The sequence below is a fragment of the Brassica rapa genome, chromosome A02 (assembly GCF_000309985.2).
Source record: "Brassica rapa cultivar Chiifu-401-42 chromosome A02, CAAS_Brap_v3.01, whole genome shotgun sequence".
Classification (NCBI taxonomy): Eukaryota; Viridiplantae; Streptophyta; class Magnoliopsida; order Brassicales; family Brassicaceae; genus Brassica; species Brassica rapa.
The window spans coordinates 11850663-11873468 of NC_024796.2; the positions used below are offsets into that span (position 1 = coordinate 11850663).

Sequence of the window (22806 nt, forward strand, 5' to 3'; positions counted from 1 at the left end):
AGCTCCTATGTATCTCATTCCCTAGCTTGCGGTTTGCTGAATGAACTGCCAATTCAAAATAACAAGTTTCCAACCAAGTTGAAGATAACAAACTGGCTAATAGCCATTGATCTGATCAGGGTAAACATTACATACATGTTGTAGCAGAAAGTGCTGCTGCATGTTAGTAGTACCACGCAAGAACCCAACCAAAAGCTCTACTCAAACTTTCTGAATTCATGTTCCCAAACAAAAACACTTTAGCTTTAAACTAAAAAATCGTTTGAACATGTATTACAAGGACCAAGGACAAAACCTTGTTCGAGATCACGTTACGATACTCAGAGAGCATCCATCATTCATCGTATCTTATCAATATTCAGCAAGTTTACAAGTTTGATATTGTTTTTCAATTAGAGTAATGATCCTTGCAATTTCTCAAACCGGCTTAACCTCGCAGGGGATAAGATCAACCCAGATTTCAGTCTCATCAAACCTCTTTGGATCCAAATATTTAGAGTAGTCATATACAAAGAAGGTTAAAAATTGCGAACTTTTGGTGAACAGAGAGATCAGTCAAGTGAGAAGAGGAAAACAATGTGTGGGCCCTCTATTTCACACACTATTTTCCTCTATCACTTTTGAGTTTTGACTGAAAGGTATGCATATCACAATCTGAAAAGAATACGCTGTTTAGGTTTTTCTATGAGTAGACGGGAGATAACGAGGTACATCCAGATTTCATGTAATCAGAGTTAGACTTATGTATAACCATGATTCAGATTATTTGAGAACATGCAAAGGAGTAAGAGTTGCAACAAAACTAGAGATGGTTCAATAGATTTCTACCATTAGATAGGCTCCAAACAAAGTCTACATAAAGTGCTAAGAGTTAAAATCTCAAAAGAAAAAGAAAACTATAGTAAAACTCAAAACAAACCAACCTTGCAAATAAAAAAAAAAAGGGGAACAAGATAACTAGTTTAAGCTGAGAGTTCCTAAAAGTTTTTTAAGACTGTCTAATAAAACCACAAAGAAATGTTGTCTTGAACAGTAACTAAATAGCCGGTTCACTCAGTTGAGGGAGCAAACTGGTCATCATGCAGAAGACACAGCTGGTGAATTAGCAGAGAGTCCTAGAGCAATCAAAGCCTCAGACACTTTGGTCTTAAGAGCTTCAGGTGCCTCGAGAAGGTGTAAGATCTCTGCTTGGTCCATCTGCAACAACATCCCTGTAACTTTGGCCGTATGAACTGGCTCCTGCTTCTCCACAAGTGGAAAGAGCTGCTCCCCAAGCATCTGTCATTAATTACTTATGTTGGCTTTGCGTTGAAACGAAATGTTCATCTCGTCTATGTCTCATGCCAGTCTCAGAAAAGACAATACCTGTGAGTGCTTGGCGGGGCTAGCCAGAGCCAAGGCAGAGGTGAGCTTAGAAATTGGGGAGTGGTGATGGCTTCTGTGGGGCTTGAGAAGCATTTTGAGAGATTGCAGATGCATCTACAGGCGGAGAGCCCATACCTCTTCTGTTGCCTACAACTCCCATGTATCTCATTACTGAGCTTGCGTTTTGCTGCATAATCAGATAGTTCAAAATAACAAAAATCCCAATCAAGTTTAAGATAAAACTTTTAAATAGCCATAGATATGAATCAGGTTAAACATTACACACCTGTTGTTGCTGGAAGTGCTGCTGCTGCATGTTAGTAGCGCCACGTCTGAACCCGGCCCAGGGACCATGCTGGTTTTGCCTATGAAGAGGGTAAGGCATCACAAAGTCAGCCAGGCCAGACCTCGGACGAGGCATTAACTGAAGTTGGTAGCCATATCCCATAGGCTGTGACGGCATCAGACCTTGACCGTTCTGGCCTATGTACATTTGATGATGTGGTGGTCCTGCCATTGCACCTCCTGATGGGTGTTGATGGAACCCAGGCATTGGAATTGGAGTCATTGTCCCATTCGGTCTCATTTGAGAGAACTTGGTCTGGATGAAACAAATGAAAACATAAAAAAATGTGTCACAATACAAATCATACAGTTCAGAGAGAGAGAGAGAGATAGAGAGAAGTATAAGAACCTGAAGGTAGTTCCTTCTCTCTTCCTTGCGTTGAGCCAAAGCAACGTAAAGAGGTTTCTTTCCTATCTTCTTCCCACTCATATCGTTCATCTGTATAGTGATCATCTCCAATAAAAACCATTAAGATCAACCAAAAGTGTGAATATGTAGAAAGATTATGAACTTACAGCTTTTGAAGCTTCTTCAGGAAGAGAATACGCAACAAAACCAAACCCTCTACTCAAACCTCCTGAGTTCATCATAACCTAAACACGTTCCCAAAAAAGCACTTAATAAGGTCAATAACATTAAACTAATAAAACGTTAGAACATGCATATATTTTAGGGATCAAGAACAAAACCTTGCTCGATGTCACGTTCCCATACTCAGAGAACATCTCCTTAAGCTTCTCATCATCCACACTATCATCAAGATTCTTCACATACAGATTTGATCCTTCCAGCTTCTCAAACCTGTTTAACTTCTCTTGCTCATGCTTTCTCTTCAACTCCTCTTCCCTCTCAGACTTCTTCTGCGCCTTCCCAACGAACAACACATTCTCCCCAAGACTAGTACCATTCATCTTCTCAACCGCAACCGCAGCGTCCTCAGATCTCTGGTAGTTCACAAACCCAAAACACTTCGAGTTCCCACTCTCATCTTTCATCACAACCGCACTCGATATATCTCCATATTTTTCAAACGTCTTCTTAAGCTTATCATCATCAATCTCTTTAGGAAGATTTTTCACGTACACATTAGTGAAACGCGGAAGCGCACGATTCTCGGACCGGGTACGGTCCTGATGTCGGACAAAGTGTCCCACAAAGACTTTCTTATCATTAAGAAGCATTCCGTTAAGCTTCTCTATAGCAGCCTGAGCGGTTTCCACTTTTTCAAACTGCACAAATCCGTACCCTCTAGACCTTCCCGACAAGGTCATCTCCACTTTGCAAGAGAGAATGGTCCCGAAGGTCGAGAACGTATCGTAGAGATCTTTGTTATCGATCGATACGTCTAGGTTTTTGATGAAAACATTGCCTTTCCCGCTAAGTCTCGTGCTCGGGTCACGGTTCGAACGCATGATCCTTATGGGTCTGTCTTTGATCGGTGTGTAGTTGAGAGTATCCATCGCTCGCATCGCTGTAACAATAAAATATCATAACTTTTCTAGCGAATATGCAACAAATAATTAAGCATACAATAATAACAATATTTTATTATATACCATCATTAGGGTTAGCGAAGTTGACGTAAGCGTATCCGAGAGAGCGATGACTCAAGTCGCGACAAACCCTAACTGTTTGGACAGGAGCCACTTGGTTGAAGAGATTCAAGAGATGCGCCTCGTTGACACTTTTGTCCAAATCTCCAACACAGAGAGACGAGTTAGGGTGCGCTTGCAACGCTTCCACAGCTGGTGCCGCCGCCGCGGCTAGCTGAGTCACAGCAGGGACCGCTGGTTGATTAGAGGCTTGATCTACCATCGCCGTCGTGGGGGCAGTTCCAGATGCCGCCGCCATACCGCTGATATTTAGAGTTTTTTCGCGTGTGTGTGCAAGACAACGAAAGATTCCTGTGTGTTTCTAAATTTATACGATATATATATATATATATATATATTTTTTTTATTTTTTATTTTTTTTTTGTTTTTAGGTTAACTCACGATTCGATTCACGAAAGGAAGTAAAGAGTGCACCACGGTTTTGTCTGTATTTATACGTTCGCTAATTAACGAATCGGTTCCTACGGATTTTTGATGCGTCTCTTCAGATTTAGACCGAGATTTACGCGGGACCTTGTGGGCTTTTTGTTGAAAGTTGAAACTGAAGAAAAAACGTCTGTGGATGCCACGTGTATTTTTTTTTTGGTCCTTGTTCTTTCTTTTTGTCGACATTTTATGCATTTTGAGAATTGGTAATATTCTGACCAAATCAAATGATATTTATTTTGTTTCTGCGTTGCTTATGAGTCTTTCAGGACTTTTAACAAGTGTACAGTTTATTAGGAACAATATGGTCAAGTTAAATCAATTGGTCCTGACATTTGTCTTGCTATATTTTAGTTTGTACCTAGGGTTTGGAGTGGACTCCATCGGGTTTGGATAGCCGGACCAAGGATTGGTCTCCCTTGCTTTAATTTGCCTATCACCCGTTCTGAGTCGCCTTCGGGACAGTCGCGGATCCAAGACTGTTCTCCAGTTGAAACCTCCAATGATCTCTGTTTGTTTATTGCATACATGGGCATCATTACTATTTTGAGGTCTATTGAAACCTAATAGCTTGCACTGTTATTTTATCTAGCTAAAGCTTTGATCTCTGTTCAAACATTTTATTGTTCTAAGAGGGTTTTGTTTTTACCTTTTTGTTGTTTTTTTAGGCACAATCTCCTATGTTTAGTAACTTCGTTAAATTCACTAAGATTTGATTTCTACATAACCTATTCTTTGTTGTATTCTTTGTTATTCTATACTTTTACTTATTTAATTTTTATTTTTTTTTTGGTGAAATATATGTGTTTTATGTATTACAATGAATGTCAATTAATTAGTTTCACGTCTTTTTATAACATGAAGACAAACTGAATGAATATCAATATAGATGATAAGTTCTAAAATTGATAAGGTCAAAGAAATTATAACATAAATTGATTTTAAAAGAAAATTATTTACAAATAAAGATATGTATTTTTGTGGTATAAACAAAAGTTCTAATTTTTTTTAAATAAAAATAGAATCATGTTATTTTGATATAATAAAATTACTGAAACACTGATTAATTAATATTAAGTTATATGTATACAATAATGACATCACATTATTTAAAATATTATATATTATTTTTCTGATATACAATTAGTTAATCATATTTAATTAAAATAAATATGTATTTAAATAATTTGTTTATAAACTTATAGAATTATCACTATATCTCAATATTCTGGGAAGATTATGCAATTTCAAGACTTTTGATTTTCAAAATATTTAAAGTCAAAAAAATTATTTTTAATAATTGTGATTATTATTCAAAATTATAGACATAATATTTACTAATATTTATACATTTTATTCATTAAAGGTATTTGACCAAAAAAAATTTGACCAAAAAAAAAAAAATTCATTAAAGGTATAAACGACATTAACCGCTCTAATTTTTAAAGTGAGAACTCGATTCCAAAAACTTACTTCGGTTTGACCGCAATATAAATTATTTTTTTGGACATCATATAAACAAATAAAGTTTCCTTTTCTGGTTTATTTTCGTTTTTGTTCTTGTAAGAACTCTCCCATTGACGAACGAATACGAAAGATCTCTGAGAATTCCACCAACCCACGGTTCGAACTCCACAGACCTCGTTCCAATCCAAATTACGCATTAATTTTTCTTCGCCGGGAGAAGATGAAGCCGCGCTTCTCCAATTGATTCAACATGGCTTCTTCTTCTTCTTCATCCCAACGACGCTGCGTCTTCGGTACTCTCTCTCTCTCTCTCCCTCTCTCCTTGGATTTCAATCCCTTTCGATTTTTAAAACAATCGATCTTTCATATTCTTCTCAGTTGGGAACATTCCTTACGACGCAACGGAAGAACAACTCCGAGAGATTTGCGGAGAGGTTGGACCCGTTGTCTCCTTCAGGTCAGCCTCCTTCTTCTTCAATTAAGAACTTAAAATCGTGTTTAGAGTTTTGATAAAGGAACCACCTTTTCTTCTTCCTGGTTTCAGATTGGTTACTGATAGAGAAACGGGTAAACCAAAGGGATACGGGTTTTGCGAGTATAAAGACGAAGAGACAGCGTTGAGTGCTCGTCGTAATCTCAAGAGTTATGAAATCAACGGTCGTCAGTTAAGAGTTGATTTTGCTGAGAATGATAAAGGAACCGACAAACCCCGAGATCAGGTTCTACTCCTCTCCTTATGTCTAAATGTCGAAGCTCCCATCTTAGGACAATAAGTTATAACTAAAGGTGGTAACTTTTTGATTAAGGGTCAAGGAGGAACTGGTTTACCTCCTGCTGTTGCTGCTACTGGTATGTTTTTGTCAATGTTCTAAAAATCGGTTTAGTTAAGAACAATTAATTCTTGAATGTTTTTTTTTAAAAAATTTGGTATAGATGCCTAATCAATAATTTCATATAAAACGCCTAATTACCCCATAGCTATTTCTTGAACATTGGTTTTTGTTTTAGTATGTGAAACTTTACTTGACTAGAACTGTCTTTAGAGAAATAAAACTTGTGGCTGTTGTTTGGTGACAGAGTCTCAAAAGCAGGTTGGAGGGGCTGTGGATTCGAGTATGCATCAGCCGGTTGGTATTCACCTTGCTATGCAGGCTGCGTCTGTTATGGCTGGTGCGCTAGGTGGTCCACAGGTGGGTTCGCAAAGTACGCTGCAGGTTCCAGCTAGTGATCCCCTGACTCTTCATCTTGCCAAGATGTCTAGAACTCAGCTCTCTGAAATTATATCGTCCATTAAGGTGTGAATGTCAACATGGGTTGTTTTCTTAGTTATTTGTTGACGTTTTGTTGAACTATTGTGTACTAGTAGTAGTGGTGTGAATGTGATTGTGACTGTGTTTTTTTCTTAATGGTCAGTTAATGGCTACGCAGAATAAGGAAGAAGCTCGACAGTTGTTGGTTTCAAGACCTCACTTGCTAAAAGCTGTCTTTCTGGTACTACTTTCACATCTCCTGATTCTGCAAATCATTTGTCTCTTGTGCAATCTTTCCAATGCTATAATAAGGTAGTGTTGGTGATATATCATGGAAGTTAGGAGGGAACAATCAGTTTAGTTTCGCCATTTACTGACCTTAGTATTCCCTTAACTAGATGAGTCAATCTCCCAGGGTGTATTACATTATGTTTTGTACACCATCTTTTGAACCTATACCTTCTCTGCTATTGTAGGCACAAATAATGCTTGGAATTGTGAGTCCACAAGTCGTAAGTTTCCATCTCTCTGAATAGTTTTGTGCGTCTTCCTTTTCTATCTATCTGCTATTTCTTAAGAGGGCTGTTTCCATTCTTGAACTGTGCAGTTACAGACGCCAAATATTGTTCAGGCCCCAAACCATATGACAGGATCTTCAATTCATGACACACATCTCTCTGGATCTAGTCAAAGCCTTTTACCACCACTTGCACAAAGACCGCAACAGCTAAACCGCCCTCCCCATAGTCAGTTTCCCGTTCAACAGTCTTCTAAACAACCTCTCAGTCAGATTCCACAACCAGGCGTGAATCCTCCTCCTAGATCCCAAGTTAAAGGTCTCAGCGAAACCGCTGCTCCATTCCAACGCCAAAAACAAGTGCTTCCAGCTTCTAATGCTATCCAACCATCTCAAGTACCTCGGCCACCATTAACAAGCTCTGTGATGCAGGTGAGTTTTCAGTGGGCTATATGATCCTATTCATTACTTTCTTACTTTTATTTGTGTGTTTAGATTCTGTGTGGAGATTACTTAACATCTGTGTATATATATATATATATACTTTACAGCAAGGTGGGCAAATGGCATCACTAAACTATGGCAAAAGAATAAACAATGAGGGACCTCATGAATCAATAGATAGACCATCGAAGATGATGAGAGTGGACGATCGGAGAACCACTCCATTTCATACAGGCCATGCGTCTAACACAATGCTTCCAAATCCACTACAGCTACAAGAGAAAGCGCCTCAGGTACCACCAGCTCACATAATTTGGAAGCTTAATTAGATGAAAGAATTGTTTGATTGATTGTTTTTTTTTTGGTCTAGGCACTTCTGTCCCCGGATGTTCAGTCAACATTGCTCCAGCAAGTGATGAACCTTACGCCGGATCAGCTGAGGATGCTGACCCCAGAACAACAGCAAGAGGTGCTGAAGCTGCAGCAAGCTCTCAAGCAACAGGACCACGTGATGCAGCCTTCATAGCTTTGAGGTTGTTCTCTTATATGCAAATCACCATAGAAAGAAAGCTCTCTCTCACACCTGAAGTTGGAGAGTGAATGTATTATTAGTGTAAGCATTTATTTGTCTTATAGAAGAACTGTGCAGCCATCAAAATATAAAGGAAAAAGAGAAAGTTATACGTCCAAACAACTGTGTTCTATCTCTTTCCTTCTCTTGTTATTTCGTCTTTTGTTTTCTGCTCAAGTCAAACTCTCCTCCATTCGTTTTCGCGTCATGTGGACACTACTAGTTTGGTCATTGGTGAAGATTTTTAGTACTTTTAGTGAATAAAACATTTTACTTCAATGAATAAAAATTGCGACTAAGCTTACAAATATGCAAATGAGATTACATAAAACATTACAGTACTGCGGTTGAATAATAAATCACATGTATACTGTCTGTAAAATGTAAAAAGTCTTTTATGATATTGGCTTCAACTGATTTCTAATAGGTATGGATTAAATTCATCTGCATGATGTGCCTGGTCAGTTCTTGCATTACCTTTTGTTCAATCATTCAATTTGAACCAACTTAGTTAGCTATAGCAGAAGATGGTTGGTCAGCATTTGCGTTAGAACAAAATGTTGGCACAGTTGTTTATCTAGTGACTCAAACTAAGCCATTGTTTGAGCTAAAGTTTCAACTGCAACATATGCAGCTGAAGAGGATCCAGACGTTCATCTAGGACAGCTCAAGAGATTTTCTTTGCGGGAGCTACAAGTGGCAAGCGACGGTCACAGTAACAAGAAACATTCTAGGAAGAGGCGGGTTCGGGAAAGTCTACAAGGGCCGTTTCGCCAGACGGAACACTTGTTGCTGTCAAGAGACCGAAGGAGGAGCGTACCCCAGGTGGAGAACTCCAGTTTCAGACAGAAGTAGAGACGAATAAGTATGGCAGTTCATCGAAACCTCTTGAGATTACAAGGTTTCTGTATGACAAGCGTTGTTTCTCGTTTAGGTGGAAAGGGTTGTTGAAGGAGAAGAAGCTAGAGATGTTGGTGGAACCAGATCTTCAAACGAACTAGAACAGGTGATTCAAGTGGCGTTGCTTTGCACGCAAGGCTCTCCAATGGAAACGACCAAAGATGTCAGGTTGTTTGTAAGGATGCTTGAAGGAGATGGGCTTGCTTAGAAATGGGACGAGTGGCAGAAAGTTAAGATTTTGAGGGAAGAGATCGATTTGAGTCCTAATTGATTCTACTTACAATCTGCACGCTGTTGAGTTATCTGGTCCCAGATAAAACACAAACATACAAACAAACCAAATTGAAATAAAAGTTAGGTAGCCTTTTAACCAGTAATTGGATCATAATCTAAAGATGTTTGTTGTCTCTAATGTAAGAACAAGAATGTTATTATCTCACACTAAACTCCAGCAACATTGTCTTAAAACCAATTCAAAAAAAAAAGAAAAAAAAGTTAAGCCTTAGAATTAGGGATTAGATGGCCACAACTGTTAATTACAGTCTAAAAGTTTTCACTGAACTCATCCAAATCACAAGACCAAAAGACTAATGTTAAACACAAACACAACTAATGTTTCCTCGGCCGTCCTCTCTTCCTGGTCGGCTTCTGGACATCCTCTTTTGCTCCTCCTCCTTGTCCACTCCCCAACGATTCAACCACTCTACTGGACGAACCCACCTCCACCGCACTCCTCTTGTTGATCGAATCATACTCTGCGTTTGGCCTCTCTCTTAACCTCCCCACGGACCACTCCTCATTTTTACTCGGAGAAGAGATTGGCACTATCATCCCATTACTCGCATCACCAGAGTGTAACAACAACTCTTGATCCCTCAACACCATGTCGCCGTCTTCATCAACCTCAGCCTCAACCTCAGCAGCAGCAACATGTTTGTCCTTCCTGACCTCCTCCTGGTTAGGAAACGAGGCGATCAGTTTCAGAGCGGCCTTAGCCGCAGCGACAGCTCTAGCAGCAGCGTAAGCTTTGGCATTTGCGTTAGCTCTGGCCGCCTTTGCAGCTGAAGCGGCGGCCGTAGCGGCCGCAGAAGCAGACCTCGACGCCTCTGCGATCTCTTGAGGGGGTTTCTCAAACTGCGAGGCTAAAAGCTTGTTGAGATGGTAGTAGACAATTGCATTGTTGGTCTCATTACGGAGCATATTGGCGTTGACATTGAAGGAGGGTTCCATTGATCTCTAAAACCTAATCAAGAAAATTTATGCAAAACCCTATTTCATCAAATCAGATCTTACTCGAAGGATAATTCTAATTCACGCAAAAGGGAGAAAGAGAGAGGTATAATTTAATAAATAAACTAATGCATTTTCTATAAAAAAATCAATGGAGTGGGGTAAGAGAGTTTACCTTGGAAGAATGCAGCCTGCGGAGTGGAGGAGGATGGGGGAGGGAGGTGAGATGATAAGTGATGATAATAAGAGAAGACTGCCACAATTAGGGTTTTTGATGATTAGGGGTGTCGAAATGGGTCGTCCGCGTTCAATTGGGCTTGTCTATACGCGTTTTATTTTAGTGGACTGAATTGGTTAGTCCGTTATGGGTAACGATCCAACAAAATAAAACTCGAGAGAGAAATGGATTTGTTTATTAACGACTCAATTTAGCTTCGGACTTAACTGTTTGCATATCTTTGAATAGATTCTGAATTGTTTTTATGGACTGAAATAGTAATGATCAAAAAGATGAAATTCGATAGAAATGAATCTGCCTATTAACAACCCAAATCATCTTCAATTGATATTTGATGATTAGAGCTATTAAATGGGTTGTTCGCGTTTAGTTGGGCTTGTATCTATGCGTTTTATATTTTTTAGACTGAATAGATTAGTTCGTAATGGATAACAATCAAAAACATAAAAGTAGTTAGAAATGTATATGTCTATTAAAGATCCAATTTAACTTTGAACTTGATTGTTTACATATCTTTGAATAGATTCCAAATTCTGCATTTTAGTTTTTTAGCTTTTTTGTCACTAGAGTAGTTTTAGGTTTTTAAAAGACTTGAATAGAAATTTGTCTAATTTTTGGATTTATAGTTTTTATCCATAGTTAGAAATAATGTGCATTTAGTTTTAATATTTCCCTTTTAAAATTACTAAATAAGTTGATGAGATAAAATATCATCAAGACCTACAAAGTAATCTTTTATATAATTTATATGTAAATCATAGCTATTCTGATAAAGTAATGTATATATATTTTATGTTTATATCATCATTTTAAAACACCATTAATACAAATGATTGTAGAGATGTTTTCATATATGGAAATTGTGTTTATCTGTATGTAGAAGTATCAAAACTTTCTTTTTATATAAAAATGATTTTTTCAAAGATTGGTTTATAAAATAGTCATATTTGCCCCAAAAAAAAGGGTAAAGAAAACAATGAAAATATGCTAAGAAAATTTACTCAAAAACATAACAAAAGTGCTCTTTATGTTTAGATAATGATTTCAAACTTGTTTAATCTTGAATTGGAACCAAGACAACAAAAATTTGGTTCTAGGTTTTATAAGAATTACTTTAATGAAATTTATATTTTGCATATAAGAAAATTGAAGAAATTGCTGGATTTGGGATTAAGCTATGCAGATTACATGAATCTGTTTTATTTGATTTCTCCTAAAACTGGTATTTTTTTGACAACCACTTATATAATTCATAGAACTATTCGGATGTTTTTAAAGATATAATAAATCTCATTTTTTGCTAATTTATTATCTTCTTATTATTTTAGAATTGGTCTATTTAATCATGAAAATATCACAATATGATAAACCAACCAAATTTTGAAAAACTATGTTTCTTAAACCATGAAAACTCTAATTGTCCTATATTTTGAACAGTTAATATATATATATAATATATATATATATATATATTGTTTTTTTATAAAAAAAAGTAATCTCAACGTACAAATAATGAAAAATAAGATTTCAGTTTTAATAAAATGATAGTTTTCATCAAAACAATAAAATAATATTCTGTCAAAACTACAAATTTATATTTCCATAAAAATTTAATGAAAATGTTTAAACTGTAAAATTATATCAAACTGTAAAGTTACACTATCACACCAAAACTAAAAAAATATAATATTTGTAATAATACATAATTATATTTTCAAAGCCGTAAAACCACAAAATTATATATTCTGTTAAAATCGTTAAAACCATAAATTATCTATTCATTTAAACTACAAAATTACATTTTTTGTTAAGATAGCAAAATTGTTTTCTCTCGCCAGAACTGCAATTTGAAATTTTTCTCACAGAACCAAAATTTATAATTAATAGCCAAACCACAAAATTATGTTTTTCATCAAAATTCTAAAATTTAAATTTCTGCCAAAATTTGCAAAAGTTGGAGTTTATGATTCATTTTGGTGTTGCTGCAGATGAAAACGGCTCTATTCGCTAGCAAGAAGAAAAAACGACTCCATTCACGCATTCATTAATGATCCAATTTAACTTCAGCCTTAATAGTTTGCATATCTTTGAATACATTCTGAATTATTACAGACTGAATTAGTTAGTCTATAATGGGCAATGATCCAGAAAATAAATTTGATAGAAATGGATCTGCCATAAACGTTCCAAATCATCTTCAGGTGATATTTTGTGATTATGGCTATTATATAATTAAATCGGTTGTCCGCGTTCAATTGGACTTGTCTATATGTTTTTTTTATTTTTTGGATTGAATTTGTTAGTCCGTAATGGGTAACAATTCAAAAAATAAAAATAGTATGGATATGTCCTTTAACAGTCCAATATAACTTTGATCTTCAATGTTTGCTTATCTTTGAATAACTTCCATTTGAAATTCTGTTTTTTGGTTTTTAGTTTTTAGTTTTTTTTTTATTATTAGAGTAGTTTAGGCTTTTAAAAACTTGCATAGAAATTTGTCTAGTTTTGGATTCATAGTTTTTATCTATAGTTAGAAATTATGTGCTTTTAGCATTTAGTTTTAAAATTTCCTTTTTAAAAGTACTAAATAAGTTAGTATAAGTCTGTTTAAGTTGATGACAAAAAAAAGTACTAAATAAGTTTATGAAATAAAATATCATTAAGACCTAAACAATAATATTTTATATAACTTTGATGTAAATAATAACCATCTCCGATAAAATATATATATATATATATGTGTATACATATATATTATATTTATATCATAATTTGTTTCATTCTTATTTATATCATAATTTTAAACCGCATTAATAAAAATTATTGTAGAGATGTTTACATAAAGGAAATTGTGTTTTCTGTATGTAGAATTATGAGAACTATCTTTTTATATAAAATAATATGTTAAAGACTGGTTTAGAAAATAGCCACATTTGTAAAAAAACGAAAGAAAACAATTAAAATATGCTAATGGAAATTTACTCAAAAACATAAAAAGTGCTATTTTTGTTAGATAATGATTAGGAACTTGTTTAATTTTGAATTGGAACCGAGACAACAACAAAATATTTCTCGGAGAGGCAGCAATTGTATAAGGATTACCTTAATAAAATCTCATTATTGTATATAAGAAAAATGAATAATTCTCTGGATTCGGGATTGATCTCTGTAGATTACATGAATCTGTTTTATTCGTTTTCTCCCAAGACTAGCATTTTTTGTCAATCTCTTAGATAAAATCATGGTACTACGCATATGTTTTTAAATATAATAAATCTCAATCCTTTTTGAAATAAGCACAAAATATTTGATTCGAGATTTCATAATAATTAGCTTAATAAAATCTCATAATTTTATATAATAAAAATAAATAATTATCTGGATTCAGGATTGATTTCTGTAGATGACATGAATCTGTTTTATTTGATTTCTCCCAAGACTGGCAGTTTTTGACAATAGCTTAGATAAAATCATGGTACTATTCATATGTTTTTAAATATAATAAATCTCAATCTTTGTTAATTTTTTCATCTTCTAATTATTTTAGAATTGGTCCATTTAATCATGAAAATATCACAATATGATAAACCAACCAAATTTTGAAAAACTAATAGTTAATATATATAGTGTTTTTAGAAAAACAAAAAACACAACCTACAGATTATGAAAATAATTAGTTTTCAGTTTTTATAAAATAATAGTTTTCATCAAAACAATAAAACAATATTCTTTCAAAACTTCAAATTTATATTTCCATCAAAATTATAAGAAAATGTTTAAACTGTAAAATTATATCAAACTGTAAAGTTACAATATTACACTAAAACTACAAAATTATAATATTATTAATAAATATAGAATTAATTTTTCAAAACTGTAAAATCAGGAAATTATATATTCTTTTAAATTTGTTATAGCTTATAACCATACAATTATATTTCAGTTAAAACTACAAAATTACATTTTTCGTTCAGATCGCAAAATGATTTCTCTCGCAAGAACTGCAAATTTAAATTTTTCTCACTGCAACAAAAATTATATTTAATAGTCAAACCCACAAAATTATGTTTTCCATCAACATTCTAAAATTCAAATTACTGCTAAATTGCAAAACTTGGAGTTTATGATTCATTTTTGTTGTTGCTGTTGATGAAAACAGCTCATTCGTTGGCAAAAAACAAACGACTCCATTCACATATTCACTGGTCACAGAGGTAACAACTTAGTTCGCACTTGATGCTACCAATGGTTTGTTCTTTACAGGTGAGCTTTATGCATGGGCTCGTAGCCCAACAGATCCTACCGTTGTTGCAACTGGAGGTGGAGATGATAAAGGCTTCCTCTTTAAGATTGGAAATGGAGATTGGGCTACTGAGCTTCCACGCACAAGGACTCGGTATCTTCTTTAGATTTTAGCTACGATGGTCAGTTAGTTTCATCGGGATGGAGTGCTTCAGGTCTTTGATGCATCATATCAGGGATTTGAAGTGTGTTTTGTACGGTCCTGGTGTTGAAGCTGAGGTATAAACATATATGATGGTATCTTCTCAGTACTACATTGAGTTACTTACTTGCCTTTTCAATGGCATCCGAAAAGACACATTGTGTTGGTGTAGGAAATGGATTGCATCCCTCCACAAAGCCCATAAAATAGAAGTTTTGGCCCGCTAAGCCGACCCAGGACACTAGTTTGGCTAAGCGGTCCCCGACCAAAAGCTCAAGCTCGGCTCAAGACCACCTCAATCGACTCATAGAAGAAAACACATCAGTTCGGCTCGAAAGCCCAGTTGCTCAGCCCGATCGAGATCAAGCCCGTTAGGACATGACGACCTAAGGGAATGGAAAAGAGAGGCAGCTTATATAAGGAAGAAGAGGACCGGCAGGGGATCCGAACATTCACATACATACTTGGCGGGCTAGAAATTAGGATTTACTCACCTGTATTTTTTCCGACTTGTACTTTCCCGGCCAACTCACCGAGCACCCGCTTACTTTTCCATTTGTTTCCTCATTTGTAAACGGAACCTTTTCCCGATCAATAGAAATACGCCTTTGAACTAACCCACCGAATTAAGTCTTACCGTACGAGTCCCGGTCAAACTCGGTTCAAACAATTGGGTGGATTATAAGATTGTTCTCGATGGGTGCGGAATGCTGATAAAGAGCATATCTTAATATGTTTTCTGGTCACAATCAGAGTTTTACTTGCGGTGACTTCACCCCTGGCGGTATCTATATAAGCTTCTGCCCCAGTATGCTTTATGTGGATTACTTAGTTAAGTCTTTCCTTTGCTTGCCTCATGTGAATGTGTGAAGTTTTCACCAAGCTCTGCAACCATCCCTATGGCGGCAACAGATGGAATTTTCAAGACATTTATAATTTGGGATCTGCAACATTCAGCTCCCAGGTTCATCTGCTGTATAAACCTCTTGTAGATTTCTCTTATGCTATAGAATACAGAAAAGAAACAGAGATTGAAATGGAAACAACAAGCCTTTCTTCTCTCTTTTGTTACAGGAAGGTGTGACATGCGTGGCTTGGATATGATTCTATAAGTCCTTTAATGCCAACAAGTTTAAAGAACTACCTGACATAGAGGTTCTGCAATATTAATCTTAGAGGTTCACCTGTGACCGATGGTGTAAGGTTGTAGTTTCTCTGATGATATAATCAAAAAACAGAGAAAGCAACAAGGCATTTTTCTATTACAGGAAGGTGTTACATGCATGACTTGGATAGGAAGTTAGGAACCATGTACTATTATTACCTCTCGTATTGGTTCAGACATGTGTGATTATCTGATGAGATGATAACATTCTACGTTTCATTATTATCAATAGCTTCTATGCAATATCAACTAGCAGTGTAGCCGCCACTCATAACCCATTAAGTCGGGTTAAGAAAAGCACAATATAGTTATAATAGCTTAGCCCAGAAAGCTCCCAAGGACTAAGGACTAACCCCATAAAGTATGAAAACTTGGCTAACACGTAATTAGGTAGAGATAAGTAGGTTCATTTAGACATCAGATCAATCCTCCAGAGGCTCAAGCACTAGGGGCAAGCCGTACAGAGGCAGTATAGTGATATGATCCACCGGGGCGTGCTTATACTCGCAAGAGAGGCTAAGCCGGAACCGTTGAAGGATCATGGTGAGTACGGTCTTGGCTTCGATCATGGCAAAGTTTTGGCCAATGCAAGCCCTTGGCCCTATTGAAAACGATACGAGAGCGTTTGGGTGTTTGGCGGCTTTAGAAACGCCGTTTTGGAATCGCAGAGGGTTTAATTTGTCTGCGTCTGATCCCCAGATGTCCTTGTCGCTATGCATCTTCAGGAGCGGAAAAATTAGGGTTGTGCCCTTGGGAATCTCTAGGTGTCCTAACGTCACGTCTTTTGATGCTTCTCGGGTAATAAATGGCACTGGTCCGTACAAGCGAAGCGACTCCATGAACACCATGTTCATCTGCAAGGACATAAAACATGTTGCTTAAATCACAAGAAACACTTTCTTGTATTACAAGTAAGTTTTAATTAGGTCATACCAGTTTGAGTTTTGAGAAAGTGTCTGAATCTGGGGTTTTGTCTTTACCGCATTCTTTGAAAATCTCTTCTCTGAGTTTCTCCTGCCAATCTTGGTGCAAGCTCAGCAACATCGTTGTCCATGTCAATAGATTGGAGTTATTCTCATAACCTGCGAAGAAGAAACTCTTGCACTCATCAATGATCTCTTCAATACTCAGGCGAGATTTCAACATGATTCCGAGAAGATCGTCTCCATAATCTGATTTTGATTGTAGCCTCGAATCTACAATTTTCTTGATTGAGTTCTTCATTTTCGTATCCAGCTTCCATATCCGAAAATTCAAAGGCGTAGGAAGATAGCTTGGAACACAAGAAAAAACAAGACCAATATAAAGAATCTTTGTCTGAACAGAGAACTAAAGAAAAAAAAGATTTACTTACTGTGTTCCAGGGATAAAAACGTTAGTGAGAGAGATAACACAACACTCAATAAGCTCCTTTTGTGTTCTAAACACTTCGATTCCTTGGTCGTAACTGCTCCCAAACGCAGCGGTTGCTATAATATCAGCCGTTAATCTATGAAAATCTCTGTCCATCTCCTTTTTCATCATCAGTTTCTCTGTTATGTCTTCACTCCACTCATCTAACATCCTCAGTGTGCAATCCACCACCACTTTTGTCATGACCTTGAGCCTATCGATGGAGAAAGCAGGGTTCAAGATTCTTCTATGGCGAACCCAATCAGCACCTTGAAGAAAGACAAGTCCTTTACTACCGACAAGTTTAAGGAACTCGGGTCTTATATTTGCTCTAAGAAAGAAACCTGACTTGCTAGACAAGACATGTTTCACAAGTTCGGGATCTGAGATGCATAATCTCGGCTCTGTTCCGTCCCAGTAAAGAAATGTCTCTCCTAATAATTAATAGATAAACTTGTGTGTTACGAATTCATTACAAAAAAAAATAACTACAAAAATAAAAAGATGGCCAGAGAGAAACGGCACCGTATAGAGACATCCATTGTTGATAATGAGGGAAAATACGTGGAAAAATATCATGGGAGATTCGATCAAGAACTGAAAGCTGAGATTCGCTCTTCATCTTGTTTATCTCCATGAGGTTTCCGTACAAGAATCTGTATTTTGGGCCAGAGATTCCTTGTTTCTTGAATCTTCTGGTCAACACAAATGGCTGCCAAATAAGGATCCTCAAAGCGTTGTAGATCTTGAGACCAACAAGAAGCAAAACAAGGAGTGTTAAGATAGGATTAATCGGGATTATGAGCTGCATTGTAAGAACACAAAATGTATTTTTGTTGGTGATTGTATGTGTAATTGTTGGTTTAGTGATTTTATGTTCCACGCTATATAATGACATGCATATAGCTAACTTCCACGTTTAGATTGGTAGGAGAAGCTAGTCAATGAGCCAGTGACTTCTATTTTAAACATGAAGTAAGGACAGACAGACACGTCTATCTATTTTCATTTTGAGACAAAGTAAGTACTTTAATAAATTGTTACACGTTCCACTACGCCCGAGATGTGAGGTGCAGGTATGCATGAAAAGTAAATAAACAACGGTCAGCAATAAAAGAATGCAAGATCTGAGATTCTGCAAATTTGCTTCCCGCACCTATATTCCACGCACGCAAAATCAGATTTTTGATTTTCTAAGTTTTTTCACAGGAAACTTTATTTTATTGGTTGTTTTATTCCGGTTTGGTTATCTAAACCACCTCAAGTTTGAGTAATAAAATAGTCGTTCGTTGTCAAAAGAAAAAACACCAAATGCAATTTGTACCGTCTAAAATTATATTTAGATCTTCTTCAAAGAAATATTAATGGTATATTTCAAAACATAATAATATAATTTTAATAGTTGATAGCTCCACTTATGTATGTTTAATTTTTCTTTTGGAATTATAGATCTTAAAGTAGTAATTTTAACATTTTATGTCTTAGTTTATACATCTATTTTTTTTAAATATCGTGATTATGTTCAAGTTTTTCACTTACACATACTTAAAACTAATCCTTTTGAGAAGAGTAATCGGATACACTGGAAATCACACGTAGAAATTATTTTAAATAAATTAACAACAGTTTAGAGGTTTTTTCTTTTGGCTTAAATGGTTAATTTTTCATTGAAACGACAGAAGCAAAAAAAAAAAAAAAAAAATCACAAATGCCTTCTAAAAGTTTAGTTTCTATTACAGGCCATATCCATAAGACTTGGATAACTAGAACTAAACTTATAGCAAATAAGGTCATGAAACTTAGTAGCAAATAAGATCATGAAAGTAAACAAATTTTGTGATTAAAACAAGGGCAAACCAGACTGGGATTGGCGATGCGATTGATCCTTTCTTGTGTATACCCCCGTAATCTTTTGAAATTTTAATTAGTTTGCTACGGCCAGCAATACAAGAAATGTGAAAGTCTTCGAGATTTGTAAAAAACACACACACGAAAGTTATCAGTGCCATCTCAAATTATTTCGAAATCTGGTCCAAAAAATATTAACAATATATTTACAAAAATAATTTTATAATTTCATCAATGTTTGTTTAACTTTTCTTTTGAAGTTATAGGCTCTAAATTAGAAATGTAACTAAAAGAGTTTTATTTCTTTTGAACTTGTAATCCTGTTTAACCGTTGCATTTACACATGAAAAATGACAGTTTTGAAAATAATATTTTTGAGTGAGTAATCAGATACTACATTGGAAACTAACTTAAAATTATTTTAAATAAATTAACAACAGTTAGAGGTTTAAATGACTGATTTTCTTTAACCAAAAAATGATTGATTGTATTTGACCAAAAAAATTATTGATTGTATATTGACACTGCAGAAGCTAAAAATGATTCACAATTCACAAATGCCTTCTAAAGGTCTAGCTTTTTTGCAGGCCATATTCATAAGACATGGATAATTAAAACTAAACAAGTAGGAAATAAGATCATGAAACTAAGTAGCCAATAAGATCATGAAACAACAAAAAAAATGGGGATTAAAAATAACCTAACCAGACTGAGATTGGCGATGCAATTTGGTCATTTCTTGTAAATACCGTAATCTTTTGAAATTTTAGTTTGTTACGTCTCTTATTTCTCAGTATTGTTTCATATATTAAAAGGATATTATTGTAGGTGAATTTGTTAAGACTTAACTATCCACTTTCTTATCACGTTAGAATCTTGTTGACTTGTGAACACTAATCAACTTTTTAAAAGAGTAATTATTTGCAAATCCGTCTTCTTGACAAAGATTTGTTGATACATATCTTGATCAGGCTCATATGATATGGACTCATGTCGTGCTAGTTAACCGTTAGTATTTTCATTAGATTAAATTTATAACTAGAATATTTACGCCAGATCCCTTTGTTTGGTTAAAATTTTATTTTTATTTCATAATGTATATATTGTAGTAGAATTCATGAGAAAAATGCTAAAACGGTTATGTTGGAACTTGGAAGTAAATGAGACTGAACTATGTGGTTGTAACAAAGAGTAGGGACTTCATTAATAGCAAGGTCTCTAGGAGTCACACTTGATGGCAGGTAGGACTTGATGAGAGTTTGATGATAATGAGTCGTCATAGCCAGTGTACCTTCACAAAAGTTCATATATATGCCAGTGTATCGTTAAAATATGAATTTCGAAAAAGAAAAAAATATAAGAGCAGCTCCATAGGTTATAGTCTTCTAGATAGAATATCTAAGATAAAAAGAAGAGTCATTCTTGGGTTCACTCCCTAGGGTGAACCAATAGGTTCACCAACCAATAGAATTTCATTATTTCAAATTCGATATCTTTTAAAAAAGGAAACAAAATATTCTCAAATTATATTATGTTTTTAAAATAAAAAAAGATAATAGTTACAGAAAAAAGAATTAAAAAAATATATTTTAATGTTCTCAACAAAACACTAAACCCTAAATCCTAATCCCTAAACCCTAAATCCTAAACCCTAAACCCTTGGATAAACCCTAAACCCTTGGGTAAATCCTAAATCCTTGGGTAAATCCTAAACCTTTGGGTAAATCTTAAACCCTTGGGTAAACCCTAAACCCTTGGATAAATCCTAAACTCTAAATAAAAAATACTAAAACCCTAAACCCTAAACGCTTGAATGTTTTAGTGTATAGTGATTTTGATTTAGAGTTTTGGATTTATCCTAGAATTTAGGGTTTATCCAAGGGTTTAGGGTTTAGGATTAAGGGTTTAGGGATTAGAATTTAGGGTTTAGGGTTTAATGTTATGCTGACGATGTAAAATATTTTTTTTGTAATTATTACTATTTTTTTTTTACTTTTAAATTTTAAAAACATAATATAATTTGACAATATTTTGTTTCCTTTTTTAAAAGATATCGAATATAAAATAAAGCAATCCTATTGGTTGGTGAACCTAGAGGTTCACCCTAGGGGGTGGACCTAAGAATAAGTCTTTTAAAAAAAAAATCAAAAATACAAAAACATGAAAGAAAAGAGAGGCAAGATCGCATGCGAGAAGCTCTGACACACTTATAAGAAACCCATATCACCACATGTCTTTCATCTATTGGATTAACTTTAACAAATAAAACAAAAATTAAACTTTAAATAAAAATAGATAGATTAAACTAATAATATTTTTTGGTCAGAGATACCTAAATTCAAGATCAACCGATAAGGTTCCTCTAAGAATTTAAAAATAAGAACCAAACAGTTATAAGAGCATCTCCAATTCATTGCTATTTTCACCTCTATAATAGCATTTAGAGGTAAAATTGATCCAACCCACCTCTATTTCTTTCTCTATAATAGAGATCTCTATATTTTCCTCTATTTATAGAGAAAGAAATAGCATTCCTCTATTTTTTACTCTATAATTGAAGATTGCTATTATAGAGAAATACATTGGAGCATATCTCACTTCTATTATAGAGTTCTTCTATTTTAGAGGTGAAAATAACAAAATACATTGGAGATGGTCTAAGAAGATTCAGCAGGTTAATGGATAAGGAAGATTCAGCAGGTTAATGGATAAGGATCAAAGAATGTGAAAGCCTTTTGAAAAGAAAAGGATGAATCATGTGAATCTAACACTATTTCATTTAAAAAATGTTACTCTCACTCACGTTATATATCTTAATTTATCTTCATCTCTTCATAACATATTCAACCATTCAGAAGAGTTTTTATATGAGAACCCAAATCATAACTAAAATTTTCAAATGAAATTGGTATCTTTAGTCGCGATTCTTCTTCTCCATCTCTTTGTTAGTATTAATAGTTTCCGACTGGATTGTGAGTATTATTTGGCAGTAACATAATTCAATATTAAAGACGATCAGCAGTATTAATTATATACTGTATCTTAAGTCTTTGTTGACGAGTGATTATTTTGTTGTTTATTTTTATTGCGAGGTTGTAGATGTGGCAAGTGGGTCAAGCATACCGGACTGCTCGCACGCATGTGGATCATGTACACCATGCAAGCTCGTTGTGGTCAGTTCCAAGTGCTCGGCATCAGAGTCCGAGGCTTGTCCTGTCGTCTACAAGTGCTTGTGCAAAGGAAAATACTATCACGTGCCTTCTATCGCCTAACCCCTTTACGTTATCATAAGCTTAAGAGATATTAAGATGGTCTGTTGTTGCTTATTGTCTCAAGTTAGGTGTAGTTGATTTGTAATGCCTGTAATAAAAACCAAGATTAGGTCATTTAACATAGAAACTAAAAAGGAACAAACTAAACGGCCGGAAAAATATAGCACAACAAGTGATGAATGTAAAATCGTTTGAAGAGAACTCAGACGATAAGGTGGCCATTAACACACTGATACTTATCTAAAATGAAGTACAGTTCATTCGAATACAGTTTATTCCAAATACAGTTCATTCCAATCGAGATTAACTTTTTAAGCG

The 22806-nt window shown here is 35.1% G+C and overlaps 4 protein-coding genes and 1 pseudogene across 8 annotated transcripts; 2 read left to right on the forward strand and 3 right to left on the reverse strand.

The window, feature by feature from the left end:
* Positions 1–138: 138 nt before the first annotated feature.
* On the reverse strand, positions 139–4868 carry LOC103852725 (annotated as a pseudogene).
* A 304-nt stretch (positions 4869–5172) lies between these two features.
* LOC103852726 (cleavage stimulating factor 64) lies at positions 5173–8251 on the forward strand. Of its 2 annotated transcripts, none has more exons than XM_009129624.2 (10): positions 5173–5510; positions 5596–5674; positions 5762–5936; positions 6024–6066; positions 6295–6512; positions 6631–6708; positions 6944–6979; positions 7075–7416; positions 7536–7721; positions 7799–8251. In XM_009129624.2, exons 1-10 carry the CDS (start codon positions 5468–5470, stop codon positions 7952–7954), a joined length of 1356 nt encoding a protein of 451 aa, XP_009127872.1. In that variant the 5' UTR covers positions 5173–5467; the 3' UTR covers positions 7955–8251. The 2 variants fall into 2 exon arrangements, with proteins under 2 accessions (XP_009127872.1, XP_018511731.1); XM_018656215.2 differs by having other exon boundaries at positions 6024–6065; positions 6291–6512.
* Positions 8252–9311: 1060 nt separating this feature from the next.
* On the reverse strand, positions 9312–13949 carry LOC103852727. Its single transcript, XM_009129625.2, has 2 exons — positions 10305–13949; positions 9312–10142 (listed from the first exon to the last, which is right to left on the reverse strand). Exon 2 carries the CDS (start codon positions 10127–10129, stop codon positions 9509–9511), a length of 621 nt encoding a protein of 206 aa, XP_009127873.1. The 5' UTR covers positions 10130–10142; positions 10305–13949; the 3' UTR covers positions 9312–9508.
* A 2105-nt stretch (positions 13950–16054) lies between these two features.
* Positions 16055–18339, reverse strand: LOC103852728 (cytochrome P450 709B1). Of its 3 annotated transcripts, XM_033284754.1 has the most exons (5): positions 17894–18339; positions 17713–17802; positions 17331–17637; positions 16910–17249; positions 16055–16830 (listed from the first exon to the last, which is right to left on the reverse strand). In XM_033284754.1, the coding sequence occupies exons 1-5, from the start codon at positions 18264–18266 to the stop codon at positions 16399–16401; spliced, it is 1542 nt and encodes a 513-aa protein (XP_033140645.1). In that variant the 5' UTR covers positions 18267–18339; the 3' UTR covers positions 16055–16398. The 3 variants fall into 3 exon arrangements, with proteins under 3 accessions (XP_033140645.1, XP_009127875.2, XP_009127874.2); XM_009129627.3 differs by lacking the exon at positions 17713–17802 and having other exon boundaries at positions 17894–18337; XM_009129626.3 differs by having other exon boundaries at positions 16112–16830; positions 17331–17802; positions 17894–18337.
* A 2899-nt stretch (positions 18340–21238) lies between these two features.
* Positions 21239–22756, forward strand: LOC103852729 (EPIDERMAL PATTERNING FACTOR-like protein 7). 2 transcript variants are annotated; one of them, XR_004455719.1, is made up of 2 exons: positions 21239–22188; positions 22309–22756. XR_004455719.1 is itself a non-coding variant. In XM_018656594.2 (2 exons), exons 1-2 carry the CDS (start codon positions 22116–22118, stop codon positions 22486–22488), a joined length of 246 nt encoding a protein of 81 aa, XP_018512110.1. In that variant the 5' UTR covers positions 21249–22115; the 3' UTR covers positions 22489–22751. The 2 variants fall into 2 exon arrangements, 1 of the variants encoding a protein (XP_018512110.1); XM_018656594.2 differs by having other exon boundaries at positions 21249–22188; positions 22316–22751.
* The last annotated feature ends 50 nt before the right edge of the window (positions 22757–22806 follow it).